Source organism: Crinia signifera, chromosome 6, assembly GCF_055691185.1.
Source record: "Crinia signifera chromosome 6, ASM5569118v1, whole genome shotgun sequence".
Classification (NCBI taxonomy): Eukaryota; Metazoa; Chordata; class Amphibia; order Anura; family Myobatrachidae; genus Crinia; species Crinia signifera.
Window position 1 is genome coordinate 130,948,505 of NC_139222.1, and position 22,391 is coordinate 130,970,895.

General features: G+C 40.5%; 2 protein-coding genes across 3 annotated transcripts in view; one reads left to right on the plus strand and one right to left on the minus strand.

Moving 5' to 3' along the window:
- The window catches only part of LOC146007067 (retinol dehydrogenase 8-like), a 30,613-nt gene extending 22,256 nt beyond the window's left edge, over nt 1–8,357 (plus strand). The window contains exons 2-6 of the mRNA XM_083145455.1: nt 821–982; nt 1,130–1,309; nt 3,644–3,737; nt 6,228–6,411; nt 8,118–8,357. Coding sequence (XP_083001581.1) covers nt 821–982; nt 1,130–1,309; nt 3,644–3,737; nt 6,228–6,411; nt 8,118–8,357 — 860 coding nt within the window. The remainder of the gene's footprint in view (nt 1–820; nt 983–1,129; nt 1,310–3,643; nt 3,738–6,227; nt 6,412–8,117) is intronic.
- Nucleotides 8,358–13,828: 5,471 nt separating this feature from the next.
- The window catches only part of IKZF3 (IKAROS family zinc finger 3), an 83,608-nt gene continuing 75,045 nt past the window's right edge, over nt 13,829–22,391 (minus strand). For both annotated transcript variants that reach the window (XM_083147220.1, XM_083147219.1), the window contains one exon: nt 13,829–15,005. In XM_083147220.1, coding sequence (XP_083003346.1) covers nt 14,323–15,005 — 683 coding nt within the window. In that variant the 3' untranslated portion in view covers nt 13,829–14,322. The remainder of the gene's footprint in view (nt 15,006–22,391) is intronic.

The window sequence follows — 22,391 nt, forward strand, 5'->3', positions numbered from 1 at the left end:
AAGACTCTCCTCTAGCCACCAAAATTTCAAGCGTTCCCTAAAAACTCACCTCTTCAGGCAAGCCTATTATATTCAGAAACACGCAGACAACCTCCAGCAGCATTTATATCTAATTGCATCCCATCAGGACTGTTTTATTATCTGGGACTGCCATGCTATGGAATTCTTATGTATCCATCCTAGTATCCCAAGAGATTGTAAGCTTGCGAGCAGGTCCCTCCTACCTCTATGTCGGTTTGTTTCTACCCAGTTTGTTTCATCACTGTTGTTTCCAATTGTAAAGTGCAACGGAATATACTGCGCTATCTAAAAAAATAAAAAAAATAGCCATAGCAGTATATTGAAGGGGCCCCTGGTCCAATACTTCAAAAGAGACAAGTCTGTGCAGCATGTGTTAAATGTATGCCCCATAATAGTGCCCTAGTTATAATGGTGACAGGGTTAGCATTACTGCCACACAACAGGTCATAGGTTCAAATCTCATCATGGCGCTAACAATGTTGAGTTTGTATATTCTCCCCCTGCTCGTGTTGGTGTCCTCCGCTTCCATCCCACAATCCAAAAATATACTGGTGGGTCAATTGTTTGTCCTAGTCCACTTTATGTTGTGTACCCTGTGTGACACAGTATCCCCAGTTCATAAGTTACAGTATCCCCGGGTTCATATTTTGCTACACTACATTAAGAAGGTGAGGATGGATTACTGTGCCCTCTATTTCAGATTATAACCCACTGTACCCTCTATACCTATGACAATACGCAATTGTGGGACAAACAGCCACTTGTTGCCAATCACTAATTTATAATGTACTTTCTCTAGTCATTGCTACCATGCGCAACCTATCAAAGCGGAGGCCTTTAGAGGAAGCAGCAGGAGACACCCTTCATAGAACACTGGAGATAAAAGAACTGGATGTCCAGAGTGAACAGTCAATCCGAGAATGTGTGGACAGCATTCCTCAGAGGCACATAGATATTCTCAGTGAGTGGTGCGTTCCATGAGTGACAATGATAGCATTTATTTTTCACTGCTTAATATAATTTCTATATTTTACTGTTTATATTAAAGCTGATGCTCCTATATGAATGTTCCCAAAGAGAACTGTTACTAGGCACAATTTTATTTCAGTTAATAATGCAGGAGTGGGGCTTATTGGACCTATAGAATGCCAGTCCATAGAGAACATGCAAGGTGTCTTCGAAACAAACTTCTTTGGAGTTGTAAGGATGATAAAGGAGGTTTTGCCGGACATGAAGAAGCGGAGAAGTGGGCACATTCTGGTGATGAGCAGTGTGATGGGATTACAAGGTACTTACATGTGCAGAAATATAATTCAGTATTGTTGTCATTTGAGTCTAGGGTGACCAACTCATCCCTTTAATTCGGGACACATATTAATTACACAGGTTCTGTGGCATTTTAAAATCCTGTGAAATGGAGTATTGAGGTGTGGCAGTTTAAAACCAGGTGAAAGTCAGCCACAGAACCTGTGCAATTAGTATGTGCCCCGAATTAAAGGGAAGAGTTGGTCACCCTATTTGAGTCACACAGATCTCTATGCATGGATGCAAATAGCAAGATTTTGTATATCGCCCATGCACAGATGCATCTGTCTGTCCTATTCTGAGTTGTTTGGGAATTGTCCCAAACAACTTGTCAGATCTTCCTAAAAGACCTGTGACATGTGCATTTATGACCTATTTATGTGAGTGTACTGATTGAATTAAACCAACTTATCATTTGTTATGAATGGTAAATGGTCCTCCAGCAAATCAGTTCTTTACTGTTGTGTGATTGAAAAATGAGAGAAGCCAATTGGTTGGAACACTATTTTAAATTCCTAACGAGAGATAGAAAGAATATCAGATGCTGTTGAATCTGCATAATAGACTTCGGTACTTGTTTCCTAGCACAGCGCCTGCGATTTTGATTACATCCATCGGGTCCTAAAAAATTGCGTCCATCGCATGCAACCAAATCGCATGCGATGCAATCGATGCGATTTTTACATCGGAACCAATATAAAATGGTCCCTGGGACCCGATTTTACATTGGGCTCAATGTTAAATGCCCCCAGACACCAATTTTCATTGTATACCCACCCTGATGGGTCAAATGCCCCCCCATTGTTAACGCCACCCCACGATGAACGCCAACCCGAAGCATGTCAATCGCAGCGAGCCCACAAGGGGCGGCGGTACGCGTCCTCCGACCTTTTCATACCCCCACTATCCACGTCGGCGTGGAGTTGATTTTATATAGTGTGGCGAGCGCAGCGAGCCACCGAGCCCAAAGTGTGGCAAGCGCAGCGAGCCCCGTGAGGGGACGCGCATTACTTCACAGGTATTACGCGTCCCCTCGCGGGGCTTGCTGCGCTCGCCACACTTCGGGCTTGGTGGCTCGCTGCTCTCGCCACACTATATAAAATCAACTCCACGCCGACGTGGATAGTGGGGGTATGAAAAGGTCGGAGGACGCGTACCGCCGCCCCTCGCGGACTCGTTGCGCTTGCCACGCTTCGGGTTGGCGTTCATCGTGGGGTGGCGTTAACAATGTGGGGGGCATTTCACATGTAAAATACCCATAAGGGTGGGCATACAATGAAAAATTTGGGTCCACTGGCCCATTTAACATTGTTCCCTATGTAAAATCGCGTCCATCGCATCGGTCGCATCGCATGCCTTAACTTAAGGCATGCGATAGACGCGATTTTTTAATTGTCGGGGAAAAGGCTAAAAATAGCCCTGAAATCGCGTCGGTCGCGTCCATCGCATACCTTAAGTTAAGGTATGCGATCACCTGCGACGGGCGCCGTGCTAGAAAACAAATATCTAGACTTCTATAACCATTACTGGGGTACATTTACTAAGTTCTATTGAAGATGGCTTGTTGCCCATAGAAACCGATAACCGATATTATTTTCTATGTAGAAGGTGCTGAATGAATAAGTAGAATCTGATTGGTTGCTATGGGAAACATCCAGTCTTCAATAGAACTCCTAACTTAGTAATGTAACCCACAGAGTGAGGGACTGAGTAAAGGTTATACAGCGTTATGGGATAGGACAAGATTTTGTAAATAATAGGTAATAATTATTATTATTATTATAATTTTATTTATAAGGCGCCACAAGTGTTTTGCAGCGCCGTACAAAGGAACAATACAGGGAGACAAAACTTGGCATAACATTGAATAAATAACAAAAATACAGTACAAATAAAGAGCACCACAGTTCAATACACATTACAGCTTAAATGTAAGTAGTGAGGACTCAATCAACATACAACTAGAGGCTTGAGGCCAATGATGGAGATGAGTATGCGGACGAAGATGGTCACTGAGTGTTTGAGTAAAGGAGAGCTGTGAGTGAAATGTGAAGAGAAGTGGGCTTTGACAACAGGACGGAAGAGGGCCCTGCTCAGAGGAGCTTACAATCTAGTAGAAAGGGGAGACAGACAGATTACAAGAGGTGCAAGCGAGGGGGTGGTGGTTAGATAGCAGGATGTAAACAGGAAACAGGCAAGGGGTCGGAGAACCAGCTGGTTTATGCAGTGGAAGGGTACGCTTTGATGAATAGGTGAGTTTTAAAAAAAAGTATTTATGGATACCTCTCTCTTGATAACAATCCATTTATCTCAACAGGAATTGTATTCAATGATATCTATGCAGCTTCAAAGTTTGCTGTTGAAGGGTTCTGTGAGAGCCTGGTATTCCAAGCCTTGAAATTTAATATTTTGTAAGTGCAAACGTGATTTCTGTCACATATAAGATTAGAAAATGTTTTGTGAAGTGTTGAGAATGTCACCATCAGCAAGCAGAACGGGGACGGAGGGGTACATATACTGAAGCTTCTAAAAATGAAAAGAGATTATGTTGCCAATAACATCCAATCAGATTCTGATTGGTTGCTATTGACAACATCACTTATTTTCATTTTTAGAAGCTTTAGTAATTATTGAGTATTTAAACTATTCTTGCAAGATTGTCAGTAACTATCAGTAGCAAACTTGTTGAGATCATACACCTACATACAGTATGACAGTACATTTCAGAGTGAAACTTACACAAGTATTCCAATTTGCAAAAATACTATATTAGTATAGTATTATATTGGCCAGATTCGTAAACGAAAACAAAGAAATCATTTTGTGTCTGGAACAAACCAGATTGCTATGCAAGATGACAAAATACATTTATATTGTTTCTCTGCAGGATAAATACTGGCTGCTTTTGTATGCAGCCCACAGATTTTCACACTGCAATTTACATTTCAGTTTGAATATACCCCACCCGCATATAAATCTCTCTGCACATGTTACATTTGCCCCAACTGCTTCAGTGCAACATAGTTTTACCCATTTGCATGATTTTTTTGCTTTGCCAATCAAGCTAAATCAGGTCCTAGATCAGATTTGGGGGTGTTTGCTATGTAAAATACTCTGTTTATAGGCACATTTGGATAACTGCCAGTCTATTGAGCAAGAAGCTGCTTCCCTTTTTGACAGCCTTTAACCACCAAGAATTAGTGCAGATTTGTATACATGTCGACTTATCAGATACACTAGAAATGAACTAGAGTAACTAAAATCATGCAAGTGGGTGTTACTACAATATATTGAAATAAACAGAGGCAAACCTTTCAATATATGTCATCACAGGGGTGTGTCCAATTGGAGGTAAAAAAAATTATCAGGAGAGAAAAAAAATACACTGTATGTATAACATTTTTAGTCAAAAAACGGCCTAATTCGCTTGTTTTTTCCAAAAATCGGGTCCGATTTGAGGCAAAAATCGTACTTGCCATGAAAGTCGCACATTCTGACCTGACGATTTTTTCTCACACTTCAATTTGCATCCAGATGTTTTCCCATTAAAAAGTATACAACTAGCAAATTTAATAGGATGCGATTTTTGGAAAACGTTTCCAAAAATCGCAAAACAAATAGACCAAGTTCAACATGTTGAGTTTGACAGAACCATGTAGAGACCAGTGCGATCTGTGCATGGTTCTGTCCACAAAAATGTGTCAGAAACTCAGAATAAAATAAAAAAAGGGTCTCCCCTCCTGAGCATAACCAGCCCCGGGCACAAAAAAACGGTCATGGTTTTAGAAATTTATGGGTCAAAATTCATACGTGAGCCACAAGATTCTAAAACCAGCACCAGGCTGAAGGGCAGGTCCTGGTTCCCAAAATACAGGGGACAAAGTGAGTAGGGGTTTCCATGTATTTTGGCAACCAGCACCGGGCCCAAACAGCCAACAGAGTAATGCCACAGCCAGGGGAAAATCATTCATCTCCATGGCTGGTCAGCCCAGGCAGGGACCCTAGAGGAGTGGAGACTCCCACCAATAAAGAGGTTCCTCCCTCTCCAGAGTTACCCCTGCCCAGGCTGAAGCATCGGCACCGGGCTGATAAATGGTTAATATTGGTTGATTTTGGATAAAACTTTAGTGTGATGTGGAACTACAAGTCCCGGCAAGCCTACACCGCATGCAGGGACTTGGAGAACCACAACTCCTAGCATGCAGGGCATTAAAGGGCACGCTGGGTCTTGTAGTTCCACAACATGACAAATAGTAAAATAAAATACACACACACACGAACAGTATAACTTTATTACATACTACATTCAATCACACACACACACATACATTACCTATGGATTCCCACGAAGGCCTGTCCTATTCTCACTGTAGAATCCAAAAGAGTACCTGTTGAGGGAAATTATACTCACCACATGCCTCCCGGATCTATGGATGCCTTCTCCGCCTGGCAGTACCCCTATGAGAGAAGCCTGAATGATTGTTTCCATTCATGGCTCCTCCAACATGCTGGGGGTTAGTCCTGCCCACCAGCCAATGGCCGCCAATTAATTTTTACACAAATCACACATGTGCATTAATTTGAGCATTTTCATGACTAAACATCACATTTTTCAGACACTAATTCGCATCCCATTAAATAGTTAATTTCTTTAAAAAACAAGCAATTTGAAAACATGCCATAAGGTGCGATTTCAGAACCTTACTAAAATTTGCATCCTATTAAATGTCACCCTTTTGTGTTTGATTGTTCTGAATATGTAAAAATAACCATGGGAAAAAATAGCATAAGAATATTTTCCATTGATTATTTTTTATATTGTAATCTATTATTAAAGTGCATTTATTATGGGACAGAAAATCCTTGTGTTGATCAGTGAACAAATGATTTATTTATTTCAGCCTTACGCTTATAGAGCCAGGTCCCGTGATGACAGAGTTTGAGTTGAAAGTTTATGAAGATGCTATACATGGGGATTACTCCAGCGCAGACCAGGAAACAGCAGATATGTTTACAAACTATTACTTGAAGAACTCCAAAGCCATATTTTCTAGTCTTGGGCAGACCCCTGAGGAAGTTGCTGAGGCAAGTTCAGAATGAACACCTTGGTTAAAAATGTATGGAAATCGGCTATTTCTTTTTCTGAATTTCACAAGAAAAAAAAACATCATCAGGATACTCTTGGAAACCATTAACAGCCACCATTCCAAATCCAAATATGTATGCCAGTAGGAGAGCAGGGCAAATAGGAGATACACATGTGTATGCCAGCAGGAGAGAAGAGCAAGCGGGAGACATAAAGGTGTATGCCAGCAGGAGAGATGAGCAAGCGGGAGACATAAAGATCAGGACAAGCAGGTTATACTCAGGTGTATGCCAGCAGTAGAGCAGGGCATGCAGGTTATACTCAGGTGTATGCCAGCAGGAGAGCAGGGCAAGTAGGAGATACACAGGTGTATGCAAGCAGGAGAAACAAATGTGAATGCCAGCAGGAGATACACAGTTGTAATCCAGCTGGAGAGCAGGTTAAGCAGGAGATACAAATGTGTATGCCAGCAGAAATGGGCAAGGGGTAGATACACAGGTATCTGCCAACAGGAGGGCAGGGCAAGTGGAAGATGCACAGGTGTCTGCCAGCAGGAGAGCAGGGCAAGCAGGAGATACACAGGTGTATGCCAGGAGGAGAGCAGGGCAAATGGGAGATACACAGGTGTATGGCAGCAGGAGAACAGGGCAAGTGGGAGATACACAGGTGTATGCCAGCAGGAGAACAGGGCAAGCGGGAGATACACAGGTGTATGCCAGCAGGAGAACAGGGCAAGCGGGAGATGCACAGGTGTCTGCCAGCAGGAGAGCAGGGCAAGCAGGAGATACACAGGTGTATGCGGGGAGGAGAGCAGGGCAAGTGGGAGATACACAGGTGTATGCCGGCAGGAGAACAGGGCAAGCAGGAGATACACAGGTGTATGCCAGCAGGAGAACAGGGCAAGTAGGAGATACACAGGTGTATGGCAGAAGGAGAGCAGGGCAAGCAGGAGATACACAGGTGTATGGCAGAAGGAGAGCAGGGCAAGCAGGAGATACAAAGGTGTCTGCCAGCAGGAGAGCAGGGCAAGCAGGAGATACACAGGTGTATGGCAGAAGGAGAGCAGGGCAAGCAGGAGATACACAGGTGTATGCCAGCAGGAGAACAGGGCAAGTAGGAGATACTGTACTTATGTTAATTCCATCAGGAGAGCAGAGCAACATACACAATAATAGAATAAGAGTGAGCTCCTTAGTGACTGTGTTCAAGTATAATTTGGTTTGACCGTTACTCCTTAATAAGACTTAACATAATAACCATATGAGCTTGCAGTTACAAATATATATATATATATATATATATATATATATATATCAACACTTTTATAACGCCTTGAAAATAGCTTGAATACAGTAATACAGTAATAAAAATTTTATTTAAATAAAAATAGTATTATTCAAGCTATTTGAAAGGAGTAAAGATCCAACCTCTATAAAAATTATCCTTGAGCAGTCACTAAGGAGCACTCTCTCGATATTTTATTGTGCGTGTGTGTGTGTGTGTGTATATATACATACTTACATTTATAGTTCCTTTTTATAAACTATCCAGGATTACGGTGGTAAGTCACATCTAGGTCTGACAAAAATTGTCAGTTGAGAATGAGATTGATCCATTTTGTCACACAAATGAGAACATAGGAATACACAAGTAGCAAGACAGCAGTAAATAGTGAATTACTAACTTGTGATTGTTATTGTTGCAGCATACCCTACGTGTCATCACCATGGAGTCGCCTCCTTTTCGTTACCAGACTAACCATGTCTACACACCTCTTACTGCACTGAAATATGCAGATTCTCGGGGGGAGCTGGTGACCGACTTATTCTACAAGTTAGTTTTCCAACACGACACAATAATGCAGGCCAGTCTTCGTGCTATCAAGCTCATCCGCTGGAAAGCACAGAAAGTACAACAAGGAGCAAGGATGTTGGGCTTTATATAAGATATATAAGGGTTAAAGTGAGAGGGAACAGGATGGAATGGAGTTCTACCAGCTCCAATGGTGAGGTGGAACATTTTAACCTCCACATTTGCTCTGCACAGTAATTCTCACAGAAAAGCATTCTAGTTTGCAGGGGGATTGCCAAAAACCCTACCACTGGCCCTGTCTCTGCCTAATGGGGGGAGGGGAGAGGGTGTAATAAGGTGACATAGAGAAAGGAGTTCCCCCACCTCTGCATGACCACTTTAAACCCTGAAGATATCCATTTACAACTATAAACCTATGTGTATTGTAATTGTGACCCATCTCATTACAAGAAGCTGTTTCTACAAGATCCATGGTAAAAGTGCATGCTAGCAAACGTGCTTCAGTCCCAAATCTCAAACTGATTTTTTTTACTGTTTCAAAAACATTTCACACAAAAAAAATTTTGTTCTTGGGTGAACGCAAGAAACCTGGTCTTGTAGAGTTATAGATGCATGATGGGTTAGGAAAATTGTGAAAGTTGGTGAGCAGAGCACCTGTGAGGCAATCGATGTATGAGAGCCTTGTCCCATGGAGAATGGAAAGAACTTACTGATGCACAGTCTGTGACGGCCACCGAGCCGTGAGTTTCACTTCCCACTTCCAAGCACTAAAATATCTGCCCATGGGTCCCAAGAGAGGCCACCAACCTCTCAATCCACCACTTTGATGCTGGAGACACAACACCTTTAGAACTAGAGACAACTAGAAATTTATAATAAATATTTTATATATTAACCAAGTATCGCCTTCAATTTCATCATTTTTTGGTTTGGTTTCAAATATATATATTTATATATATATATATATATATATATAGTCCCAGTGAACCGGCACTCATGGGGTAAACCAGGGTTTAATGTCTGTACCTTGCTCAGGTGCCTTCTCGTAGCGATACACCGGACGAACCAGGCAGCATATATACACAGGAAGAAGGAGCGGCACTCGGAGACTTGTAATCGAAGTGAAGAAAAAACTGTGGTTTATTCAAGCGACGTTTCGGGGCTCGCACCCCCTTTCTTTGTGTGTGGCTTGAGAAAGGGGTGCGAGCCCCGAAACGTCGCTTGAATAAACCACAGTTTTTTCTTCACTTCGATTACAAGTCTCCGAGTGCCGCTCCTTCTTCCTGTGTATATATATATATATATATATATATATATATATATTATCCATAGAGAAGATATGGGCCTAATAAGCAGTAGAACATAGTTATCAGATATAATACTGAACTAAAAAAGTAATGCAAAATTGATACAGGCCAGGTGACTAGTCTGCAGTATTAACAGTTGCTTGTTCCCAGTGTCAGTCTGTGTCATGAAGGGACCACTGGGTTATGAAGTGGTCGGGGCGTATGACAGACAGCATAGAGTCCTACCTAACCATTGTGCATGGTCTGGGCCCCTTGATAAAGATATATATATAGTATATCGTATATACAGTATAAATAAAATATAACTACTGTATAATTGTATATAATACACTGCTACTGCATGCATGCACATATACCACACTAATAACACAATACACTGTAATGAATACACCATAGTAAGGTGCCGTATAGTATTACATTTGTATAATTCAAGTGCACTAGGGTAGAACCGGATACCTAGTGGAGGAGATGGACCACCAGACATCGGGGGTCCCCCTTTGGGCCAGTTCACCACTGCTTATATCATACTCAAACAGTCATTGCACGCAGTACGCGTGGTATCCAGCCGACAGGTCGACAATTACTAGGTCGACCACTAATTGTTGACAGTGAGTAGGGTCTATAATTAAAATGGTCCACATACTCTAGGTCGACATTGACAGAAGGTGCATAAAAAGGTTGACACATGTTTTTCGTGTTTGTTTCTTTGTTCCTACTTTACCATCCCAGTGGGGAATATGATAGTGTCCAAAGTATGGCGAGCGGACACAGTACACTTATACGGTGTCAATGTCATCATATATTCCAAAACCATGAGAAACTTGTCAACATTTTCATGTGTTGACCATGTTCATGTCGACCGTCAGTGACTGTTGACCTACAGTACAGTATGTCGGCCATTTTTAGGTGTCAACCTACTCACTGTCGACCATTAGTGGTTGATCTAGTGATTGTCAACCTAGACATTGTCTACTATGTATACCAGGGCCAGTGCTGGTGGCTAGCCATTTCACTGGCGGTTTTATACTAATAAAGTTTATCTGTGTCAAAAACAATTGTGTCCAATCTAAATTACATTTCACAAACCCAGTGCAAGTTAGAACATGTCTGATTGAGAGATTAATGTTGATTAAACTAAGCTCTCACAAGCAGGGCCCTCCCTCCTTATGACCTCATATAAATAAACGATCATAAAAAATAATTCAGCAGTCTATGTTGAGATAATACAACAAACTGAGACTTGATATGCAATAACACTGAGGGACAGCAGATGGAGCTGTTGTGTGTGTGTTTATGTGTTTTATACCCCTTTCCCACTGCAGCTCTTAAACGGTAATTTGCCCTTTTAAACGGGTAGAGCTGCAGTGGGAAAGCTCCAGGGTGCTTTACCCACTTACCAAATACCGGTATTTGTTAAACGGGTAAAAAGCAGTGCTTTACTCGTTTAAGGCCCATTTTTTTGGCAGTGGAAAAAGGTCTTAAATGGTATCCCACACTGGTCTCCCCCCTTCCTTGGTACCTGTCCTGCCCCCCTCCCCTGGTACCTTGCAGCTGGTACCCCCCCTCCCCTGGTACCTTGCAGCTGGTACCCCCCCTCCCCCTCCCCTGGTACCTGGCAGCAATCCTGGGGATCCGGGCAATGCAGGCTGTGCTCAGGCGGAGGATGCAGGTCCATTAGGAGAGTGTGATTTCATTGGCTGCAAATGGGAACTAGCGGTCCGCTCATTACATATGCACATATGTAATGAGTGGCTCATTCATATGTGCATATATAATGAGCAGGATCCGCTGCCTCCTAGGGACCCATGCACGCCCGCTGCCTACCTCGCAGCCAGGTACCAGGAGAGAGAGGGAGTGTTACTAGTTGCTGCCTACTGCATGGTATATTACTGGTTAACTACCATGTACCTTTCACAACGGGTGCAATGTTAAAGGTACAAAAAGGTAATTAACCAGTAATATACCGTTTACAACATGCAGTGTGAATGGGGTTAAACTTGCTCTGACCCGGTTAAAGAAACGTTTAAAAAAAACGGGTCAGAGCAGGTTTGGCAGTGGGAAAGCAGCATAAGAGTCTGTGATGTATATTGTACTTGTTTGTTCTGGTGTGTGATGATCTGAAGGTGACATGAAGGAGAGAGATGGAGCATGCAATAATGAACACTGCTCATATACAGTTGACTTGTTCTGATTAACAGTTTGTATTATAATCGTTTCCAGTTTCATTATAAAAACGAGTTATACCACAAAGAGCTTTCTGGTGTGTGCCTACTGATTGAAGCATAATTCCAGAGGTGATCCTGACTGTGTGGGTAAAGCACTCTATGCCAACCGTTTATGCAGAATTAGTGGGTTTCAATGCTTGATTTTAATCTAACTGAATAGCCTTTCCCCGGCCTTGGGGATTTTTACTGTCAATTAGTGGAAAGGTGAAGCCCGCAGCAAATTAAATATCCCCATAAATCTGCATGGAAGCACTTCAAAAATAGCATTATGTGGAGGTCACCTGGACTTGTACATGGCATCTAAATAGGTGACTCTGGCTAACAGTGTCCATGCTTTCTTATTGTCCATTTTAAGCCTATTCACAGGCTGAAAATCGTTATATCTAGTCTTACTGTACCCTACTTTTCCTTTAAAGTGGGACACTCATGAATAATACCAGTTCTGTGGCTGATTAAAGCCAGCTGAAATCCAGACTTGAAGCCAGCCAGTCACAAAACATGTGTAAAGGCCCCCATCCACAAGTAGGATTTGGGGATCTTTTCTTCCGATTCCAAGGCATTGGGCTAAGCATGAAAAGGGCTCAAATCGTATGTGTTTAACCTCCGGATGGGAGCCGGGGATTGTCGCTGCTGCACCAAGGATCCATCGGAATATCCCAGATTAAAGGGATAGCATGGTAGGCCTATTTATAGCTGTATGCAAATATCTACATCAGTGTTTTCAAACACTGATGTAGAAAACACTGAGATTGCTTCTTCCTAGATTAGCACCCCTCCCCCATCACCCCCAAATGTTTTTAAACAGGGACTAGCAATGACTGCACAACTGTGATGAAGGCATAATTTCACGTAAATCCTAATACTTTATAACAGTCAGTTTTCTTGGGGTTGTTGTCTGGGTGTGGGCCCCCCTTGGGCTTGTCTGGCTGGACCACTCCAGGGCATCACTACTTTACACATAGACTCATATAAACATATCATCATTTTTCTATGTATGTCTTTTTTATATGTATTTTTTCACAATATTTTTTACTTTTGACACACCCTTTATCACTATTAGTTGCTTACACATACCCTACATTCTATGACACTTTACACGCTATTACACTTCACAGCTATAATTTATTTATGTGATGCCCTGGGGTGGTTTTGCTGGACTGGCTTGGGGGTGCCCTGTGCCCCAGGCATGAACCCCATAGTGCTAGGGACCTGCTCTAAAGAGGTGACCTTAACGTGGTGGGCAGGTACATATCTTTGGCCAAATGTATGCTAACAACCTCATAAACAAATTATACAAGGAATATATGTTAGCAGTAATGAGTGCATAGTGCACCTGCAAACTCCCTCTGTCTTGCATATAGCTAAAAATCTCAGCAAGGTAGCACCTCTCATTACAGGGTGTCCAGTCTAGGGCCCCCCTCTTCCCATATTTTCAAACCTTGGTCCCAGATTTGGCTTCCTATTTATTTAGCATGCACCCTCTAGAAGATAATAGACTCTGATCAGTTGCTATGGACAACATCCCATCTTCAATAGAACTCCCATCTTAGTAAATGTACCTGTAACAGTCCAGTTTTTAGTGATATCCCAGCTGGGTAAATCAAAATAAATTTCGTAGTAAATAAGTCACCTGTGCTCAAGTATGGACTTCCTTAAACCCTGGGCTGTTAGTGTTCCTTGGTTTACATACTATAGCGGTGGGTGCCTACTCAATGCTGTCTTTCCCAACATCATTGAAGAGGCAGATCGACTTTAAAAGCTGTCAGGCCCGTTTTGCAGATAATGGCTGTTAATTGTTTTAACTGGCAGATCTCTACAATCCCCGTCCGTTTACGCTGACACGCCCCCTTTTGCAGATCGGCAGACAGGACATTGAATCCCGCCTGCCGATATGCAGGAGAGCAAAATGAAAACGAGCCAGGCAAACTGCTGTTGGGACCTACCGAGACCGTGACCCAAGATTGAATACCCCCCTTATTCTCATATATCATGGTACCTATGTTATGCTTAGCAAGGAAGAGTCATACAAACGTGTTGTTTAAAAAATAATTTTACAAGGTATTATCCCATTATGAAAAATACATATATTGAAGCAATAAAACATTTTTTTTTAATATATATAAAAAAAATTGGTAAGATGATAGCTATAAAACACACAGAAAATATTTATTTGCATACCCTAAAATATGTTAAAAGGGGGACGTAAGCCCCGGAAAGGGGATTATTTTCAGTGCTCGTTTGTCAGCTTTGTATGGTATAAGAGAGACATCCCATGGTAGAGGCACCAAAATTCATACATTGTCATTTTTCCTTATACTAATGCTGAGGCTAATGTTAACCCAGACCGCAAGGGTAACAGCAACATACTGTACTAGCAACATTTTTATGAAAGTTTTAAATAAAACTGTACTTAAATACTTCTTCAAAAGTTCTTTGTAAACATTGGAGGAATGAGCAAAAGAAGAAATCTTACAAACTGCAGTCTTTCATGGGGGAATAGCTGTGCTTCTTTCCATTTGTGGAACTACGCAAAACAAGTCATTGCTGCGTCAGGCTGGTAGGCGTGCTATTTCATGCCAAGGCGATGTTCGCCACGTGCAATATGAGATGAGAACTCATAGCGGTCTTGGCTGCGATGCCCACAAATGTTGCATTCAAAGGGGTCTCGGAATCCATGGCACCCCATGTGGATGGTAAACATGACGTAATCCAGAAACAAAACATAACAGTGGTCACATCGGTAGACCCCTAATGGGCATCCATCTTTGTTCAGCAGCTGCAGAAGGTCACGCTGTGATAGGCCAGGGTATCTAAGGATATCACACACCCTAGGGTGTTCTCTGGGGGCCTGAAGTACACTATTTGTCCGCATTTGTGCACCATTTAAGTTGGGTGGATAAGGTGGTCTCTCTTCGTGGCTACTGTCTGTATCAGTGGAGTCCTGATGAGCATTGGCAGCTGGGGACAGGCACCTTTCTGCAGCTGGTTTCTTCTTATCTGGCTGGGTGGGTAGGTGGCCATTAGACATATCAACACGTGCGAGTGACATCGGATAAAGGCTGCTTATAACAGAAACCATTTCAGCAGTGGCAGTAGGAGGAGTATGAATTATGGGACGTAATACCCCTGGTGTCAGGTAGGCCATAGGGCTGGCTATATTCTGTTCCATCATCCTTGCGCTCATTGCATCATGATCTTTATCATACAAGAAATTATTATATGGGACTTCAAAGCACTGTTGCTTCTCTCCTGAGGAAGGAAGCACACACAACGAGACATTGTTAGCACAAGTTAGGTATCGCTGCACAGGAGACAACGAGGACATCTGGGGTCTACCAGCAGACCATTGTTCAGCATTTACAAAATGTCTGTTATCAATTAAATTACAATTCCTTACAAACATATTGTTATTTAGTTTATATAGAGTTTGGCGCACTATACCTGAAAAGATGTTATTTGGACACAAATCCAATTAATTTCAACAGGATTTATTAGAATACAATGGATACATAAAAGAAAACATATACGAAAAATAAGCAATACAAAATACAACACTGTTTGCAATGCTCCTATGGGGACGTGGATGCACTCTGGTCTCAGATGTAATTTTAACCGTCTGGAAATGAATGGGTATCTCACCATGTGGATGCACTGCGGTGGGCTATACTGAAGATGGAACCAGTCTGCGGCACCACCGCAGTGAGCTTGCGTCCAAATGTCTCCAGAGTCCCAGTAAAGTGCTTGTGCGTCTCCAGGAAAGTGCAAATGCAATAAAGTGTCAGGTGCCAAGGTGCTTCGGTCAGAAAGTGCAGTGGCTTGTGGTCATCAGCAACGCGTTTCGAGGACTTCAATAATGTCCTCTTTCTCAAGCTGGGTATATTTGTCATGTGCCCAGAAGCCGTTTTTATACCTGCTTCCTGGGCTCTAGTTAGCTCAGAAGCCAATCAGTATTCCGCGATTTTCGCGGGCAGGAAGTGCCGTGCGTTCCACACGGCACTTCCTGTTTGCGTTCCAAGTCGCGTCATGTCACTTCCGCTTCCGGTTTCGCGGTAATATGCGGCGATCTTCTAAGCTCTTCCTTTTTCTTTTTAGGCGCTCCTTGGACATAGAAAACCTCTAGGGTAGCTTTATAAACACCAAAGGATTCCATATTGTGGCCAGAATTTCCTTATCTATGCCTCTGCAATTACGATATAGATTTTCGGCCATCTTTGTTGAGGGCAGTTTTGCTGGCAAATCTTCTATAAGCCACATTCTTTGTTTAATTATAGGGTGGACTGGAATTCCTCTTACCGTCTATACCGTACTTTGTATTCCGGTAATGTCCATCCCTAAATACCGGGAATACCAGTCCCCCTAACTTGGTACAGAGGTACGGACAATCCATGGTTATATAAAAAAGAGAGAGAAAAAGATAAAAATGTAAACATTATATAAAAAGTAGATAAAAGCAATAGATAAAAACAGATAATTCATGCAGGGTAAAATTTGGTAACTCATAAAACATGATTAAAACATTTAATCTTCTAAAAACCATTTAAGCTCAAAGTCTGCATTATGGCCGTTTGGAGCAAGGGTATTTAAAAGAAAAATCCACTTCATTTCGTTCTGGGCTAATTTTATTTCCAGGTCTCTATTTTTCCAATTATTGACAACTTGTTGTATGCCTAGAAATCTTTTTATTGCCCCTTCACATTTCTGATGTTTTTTTGTGAAGTGTTCCGATAGTGGATGAGTCATTAAGCCTTTTCGTACATTATATATGTGCTCAGCTGACCTGAGTTTGAGGTTTCTAGTTGTTTTTCCGATGTATATGAGATTACATTCACACTCTAAAAGGTATATGACGTTACGGGAATGGCAAGTAATAAATTGATTGATTTTATGTTTAATACCATTCACTTCAAAGGATGTAGTTTTTCTTTCATAGGGTTTTTTGCTAGTGGTTTTGCACATAAGGCATGATCCACACCTATGGTATCCTTTATTTCTCTCACTGCCCCCTTGTTTGTCTACTAGGGCACTCTTGACAAGAAGATTTTTTAGGGATGGTGCCCTTCTGTATATAAACCTAGGTTTCTGGGGCATTGCTGTCCCCAAGACTGGATCATCGAGAAGAATTCGCCAGTTTCTTCTGATGATAGTTTCAACTTGTCTATGGTGAGAACCGTATTGGGAAAAGAAAGCCCATTCGGTCATTTTAGAATTGGATTTCCCTTCAATTTTTTCTTTGGGTTTAAGTAGATCTCTTCTATTCATATTATCTACCTTAGTTTTGGATACTTCCAACAATTCTTTTGTGTATCCTTTTTGTAAAAATCTTTGGTCTATTTCAGAATATTGTTCCACCAAAACTTCTTGTTGGGTACAGTTTCTCTTCAAACGCATATATTGGCCCAAAGGGATATTGTCAAGCCACCTCTGGTGATGTTCACTATTCATTTGTATATATGAGTTTGAATCGGTGGCTTTTCTGTGGGTTTTGGTTTGTATTTTTCCCATTTGGACATATATATTCAAATCCAAAAACACCAATTCATTTTTACTAATGTTGAAGGTTAAATTAATATTAAAATCATTTGAATTTAATATCTCACAAAAATCATTTAAAATCTCGCCATCACCTCGCCAAATGAAAAAAATGTCATCTATGAACCGCCACCATGATACCAGGTTCGCCCCCGGTGCCAGTCTACCATCAACTGCACCAGCCTCCCAGAATGCCATGAAAAGATTGGCATAACTTGGGGCGAACCTGGTACCCATGGCGGTCCCTTTGATCTGCAAATAATAACTACCATTAAAATAAAAGTAGTTGTTTTTTAAAATGAATAAAATTGATTCAATTAAAAAATCCTGAAGGTCTTTATTATATTCACTTAAATTTAAAAAGTACTGTACCGCCTCTTGACCTTTATCACAATCTATGATGGTGTACAAGGTACTCACATCTGCACTAATTAAAAAACAATTTTCATCCCAAGTCACTGTTTCTAATTTTCGTAGTACATCTCCAGTATCTTTCAGGTAAGACCGGGTTTTTGCAACTAATGGTTGGAGATAGAAATCAACCAGGGCGGACAGGTTTGATGTAATGCTGCCTGTACCAGTAATTATGGGTCGCCCTGGAGGTTTAGTGAGATGTTTGTGTATTTTTGGGAGTACGTATATTGTAGGGGTGGAGGGGTTAGTTAGATTAATAAAATCAAACTCCTCCTTTGATAGGAGACCTTTTCCCAAAGCTTTTGTGCTTAGATCTTTTAGACCTTTTACCACTGTAGACGTTGGATCATTTCTCAACTTTTTGTATGTCATAGTGTCATTCAATTGCCTATTTATTTCAGCAATATAATCACTTTTATTTAAAACCACCACTCCACCCCCTTTATCAGCAGGTTTTATAACAATTTGATCATTCTTTTTTAATGTTTCTATTGCTTGCCATTCTTTTTTGCTGATATTTTTCTTCTTTGAGGTTTCTACCTTTCTTAGTTCTTTTGAAACTATCGAATTAAAACAGTCAATACTTCCGCCTTTTACATGTTTGGGGTAAAATTTGGACTTACGTCTTAAAGTAGTTGTATTTTCAGTTCTTTCTTCTTCCTCCACAATTTCATTATCATTTGTGCTCTCTTTTGATAGGAAGAATTTCTTTAGACTTACTTTTCTTACGAATTTTTGAAGGTCTACAAATAATTCGAACTGATTCGCTTTTGCTGTTGGTGCAAATTTGAGACCCTTTTTAAGGATTTTTGTTTCTTCCTCTGTAAGAACCGTATTACTGAGGTTGAAGATTTTTCCTGTCTCATTGACTGTATCGACTGGAACATGAGTAGATTCTATTGTTTGTTTTTTTCTTTTTAGTTTGGGACGGGGTTTCCCCCCTCTTTTACCTCTTTTAGTCTTTTTTGTGTCGGTATTGGAGACTATTCTCTCCTTGGGGGTTGGCGGTCCCTCCACAAAAAAGACCTATTAACGGGTCTGGAATTTTGTATTTGAGTTTCATTTCTTAAAACATCAAATCTATTTCTTACTGGTACAAAGTCTCTCCTGTTTTCAGATGGGATATTTCTTTGAGGTGTTCTTATGGGATTAGTGGGTCGGTTCCACCTCTGAGGTGTGTGGGGTGGACCATTTCTAAAAAATCTATCGTTTGTGGTCCAAATTGGATCCCTTTCTGTTCTCTCCATTTTTCTATTTATGTTATTTCTGTACCTCCAATTTTCTTGTTGAGTATTGTTCTCATAAGGGTGGTTTTTTTGAGGATTTTTCTTCCATTTTTTGTTTCTGGGAGTTTTTGGTATGGGAGTGGGGTTGGGCATGGGTTCATTGATGGTTTCCCCTTTATTTTTGGTTTGTTCTAAATCCCTTTGGAATTTCTTCTTTTTTCTAACCTGTAACTCTCTGGTATTCTTTTCTAATTTGGACAAAATTTCTTTTTCTCTTTTTAATACTTCTTCAGTATTTGCATGAGGTTCTAATATTCTTTTAAGACGATCTATCTCCTTATTGGTGTCAATAAGATCGATTTGACGTTCTTTTATTATAAGTTCAGTGAGTGCTTTGGAGCAACTATGCATGATTTTGTCCCATTCACAAAGGAAATCCTCCCTAGTGGATTTGAAAGATGGTGTTTTTTCCAATTTCAAACCCTTTGGGACCAAATCATTGCTAATATATTGCTCCAAAGCCGTAACTTCCCACCAGAGACGATTCTCCTTTAGGAATAATTTTTCCAAATTTCTTAATATTGTGAAGGTATCACCTTCATTAGTGACAGTATTGCTGCTGTCAGAGGTTGAAAAAATATCTCTCAAGTTACCTCTATTTTCTCTGAAAGAGAACATCTTTGCTGCTCCTTTAACCACAACTTGGTGTAAAACAAGTAGTATGTAAATGAAGAAGGTGTTGTGGTTGGTGGAGCGCAATAAATCAGGTATATAGTGCAGCCAACTCCAATATAATGTTGGCCACATTATATTGGAGTTGGCTGCACTATATACCTGATTTATTGCGCTCCACCAACCACAACACCTTCTTCATTTACATACTACTTGTTTTACACCAAGTTGTGGTTAAAGGAGCAGCAAAGATGTTCTCTTTCAGAGAAAATAGAGGTAACTTGAGAGATATTTTTTCAACCTCTGACAGCAGCAATACTGTCACTAATGAAGGTGATACCTTCACAATATTAAGAAATTTGGAAAAATTATTCCTAAAGGAGAATCGTCTCTGGTGGGAAGTTACGGCTTTGGAGCAATATATTAGCAATGATTTGGTCCCAAAGGGTTTAAAATTGGAAAAAACACCATCTTTCAAATCCACTAGGGAGGATTTCCTTTGTGAATGGGACAAAATCATGCATAGTTGCTCCAAAGCACTCACTGAACTTATAATAAAAGAACGTCAAATCGATCTTATTGACACCAATAAGGAGATAGATCGTCTTAAAAGAATATTAGAACCTCATGCAAATACTGAAGAAGTATTAAAAAGAGAAAAAGAAATTTTGTCCAAATTAGAAAAGAATACCAGAGAGTTACAGGTTAGAAAAAAGAAGAAATTCCAAAGGGATTTAGAACAAACCAAAAATAAAGGGGAAACCATCAATGAACCCATGCCCAACCCCACTCCCATACCAAAAACTCCCAGAAACAAAAAATGGAAGAAAAATCCTCAAAAAAACCACCCTTATGAGAACAATACTCAACAAGAAAATTGGAGGTACAGAAATAACATAAATAGAAAAATGGAGAGAACAGAAAGGGATCCAATTTGGACCACAAACGATAGATTTTTTAGAAATGGTCCACCCCACACACCTCAGAGGTGGAACCGACCCACTAATCCCATAAGAACACCTCAAAGAAATATCCCATCTGAAAACAGGAGAGACTTTGTACCAGTAAGAAATAGATTTGATGTTTTAAGAAATGAAACTCAAATACAAAATTCCAGACCCGTTAATAGGTCTTTTTTGTGGAGGGACCGCCAACCCCCAAGGAGAGAATAGTCTCCAATACCGACACAAAAAAGACTAAAAGAGGTAAAAGAGGGGGGAAACCCCGTCCCAAACTAAAAAGAAAAAAACAAACAATAGAATCTACTCATGTTCCAGTCGATACAGTCAATGAGACAGGAAAAATCTTCAACCTCAGTAATACGGTTCTTACAGAGGAAGAAACAAAAATCCTTAAAAAGGGTCTCAAATTTGCACCAACAGCAAAAGCGAATCAGTTCGAATTATTTGTAGACCTTCAAAAATTCGTAAGAAAAGTAAGTCTAAAGAAATTCTTCCTATCAAAAGAGAGCACAAATGATAATGAAATTGTGGAGGAAGAAGAAAGAACTGAAAATACAACTACTTTAAGACGTAAGTCCAAATTTTACCCCAAACATGTAAAAGGCGGAAGTATTGACTGTTTTAATTCGATAGTTTCAAAAGAACTAAGAAAGGTAGAAACCTCAAAGAAGAAAAATATCAGCAAAAAAGAATGGCAAGCAATAGAAACATTAAAAAAGAATGATCAAATTGTTATAAAACCTGCTGATAAAGGGGGTGGAGTGGTGGTTTTAAATAAAAGTGATTATATTGCTGAAATAAATAGGCAATTGAATGACACTATGACATACAAAAAGTTGAGAAATGATCCAACGTCTACAGTGGTAAAAGGTCTAAAAGATCTAAGCACAAAAGCTTTGGGAAAAGGTCTCCTATCAAAGGAGGAGTTTGATTTTATTAATCTAACTAACCCCTCCACCCCTACAATATACGTACTCCCAAAAATACACAAACATCTCACTAAACCTCCAGGGCGACCCATAATTACTGGTACAGGCAGCATTACATCAAACCTGTCCGCCCTGGTTGATTTCTATCTCCAACCATTAGTTGCAAAAACCCGGTCTTACCTGAAAGATACTGGAGATGTACTACGAAAATTAGAAACAGTGACTTGGGATGAAAATTGTTTTTTAATTAGTGCAGATGTGAGTACCTTGTACACCATCATAGATTGTGATAAAGGTCAAGAGGCGGTACAGTACTTTTTAAATTTAAGTGAATATAATAAAGACCTTCAGGATTTTTTAATTGAATCAATTTTATTCATTTTAAAAAACAACTACTTTTATTTTAATGGTAGTTATTATTTGCAGATCAAAGGGACCGCCATGGGTACCAGGTTCGCCCCAAGTTATGCCAATCTTTTCATGGCATTCTGGGAGGCTGGTGCAGTTGATGGTAGACTGGCACCGGGGGCGAACCTGGTATCATGGTGGCGGTTCATAGATGACATTTTTTTCATTTGGCGAGGTGATGGCGAGATTTTAAATGATTTTTGTGAGATATTAAATTCAAATGATTTTAATATTAATTTAACCTTCAACATTAGTAAAAATGAATTGGTGTTTTTGGATTTGAATATATATGTCCAAATGGGAAAAATACAAACCAAAACCCACAGAAAAGCCACCGATTCAAACTCATATATACAAATGAATAGTGAACATCACCAGAGGTGGCTTGACAATATCCCTTTGGGCCAATATATGCGTTTGAAGAGAAACTGTACCCAACAAGAAGTTTTGGTGGAACAATATTCTGAAATAGACCAAAGATTTTTACAAAAAGGA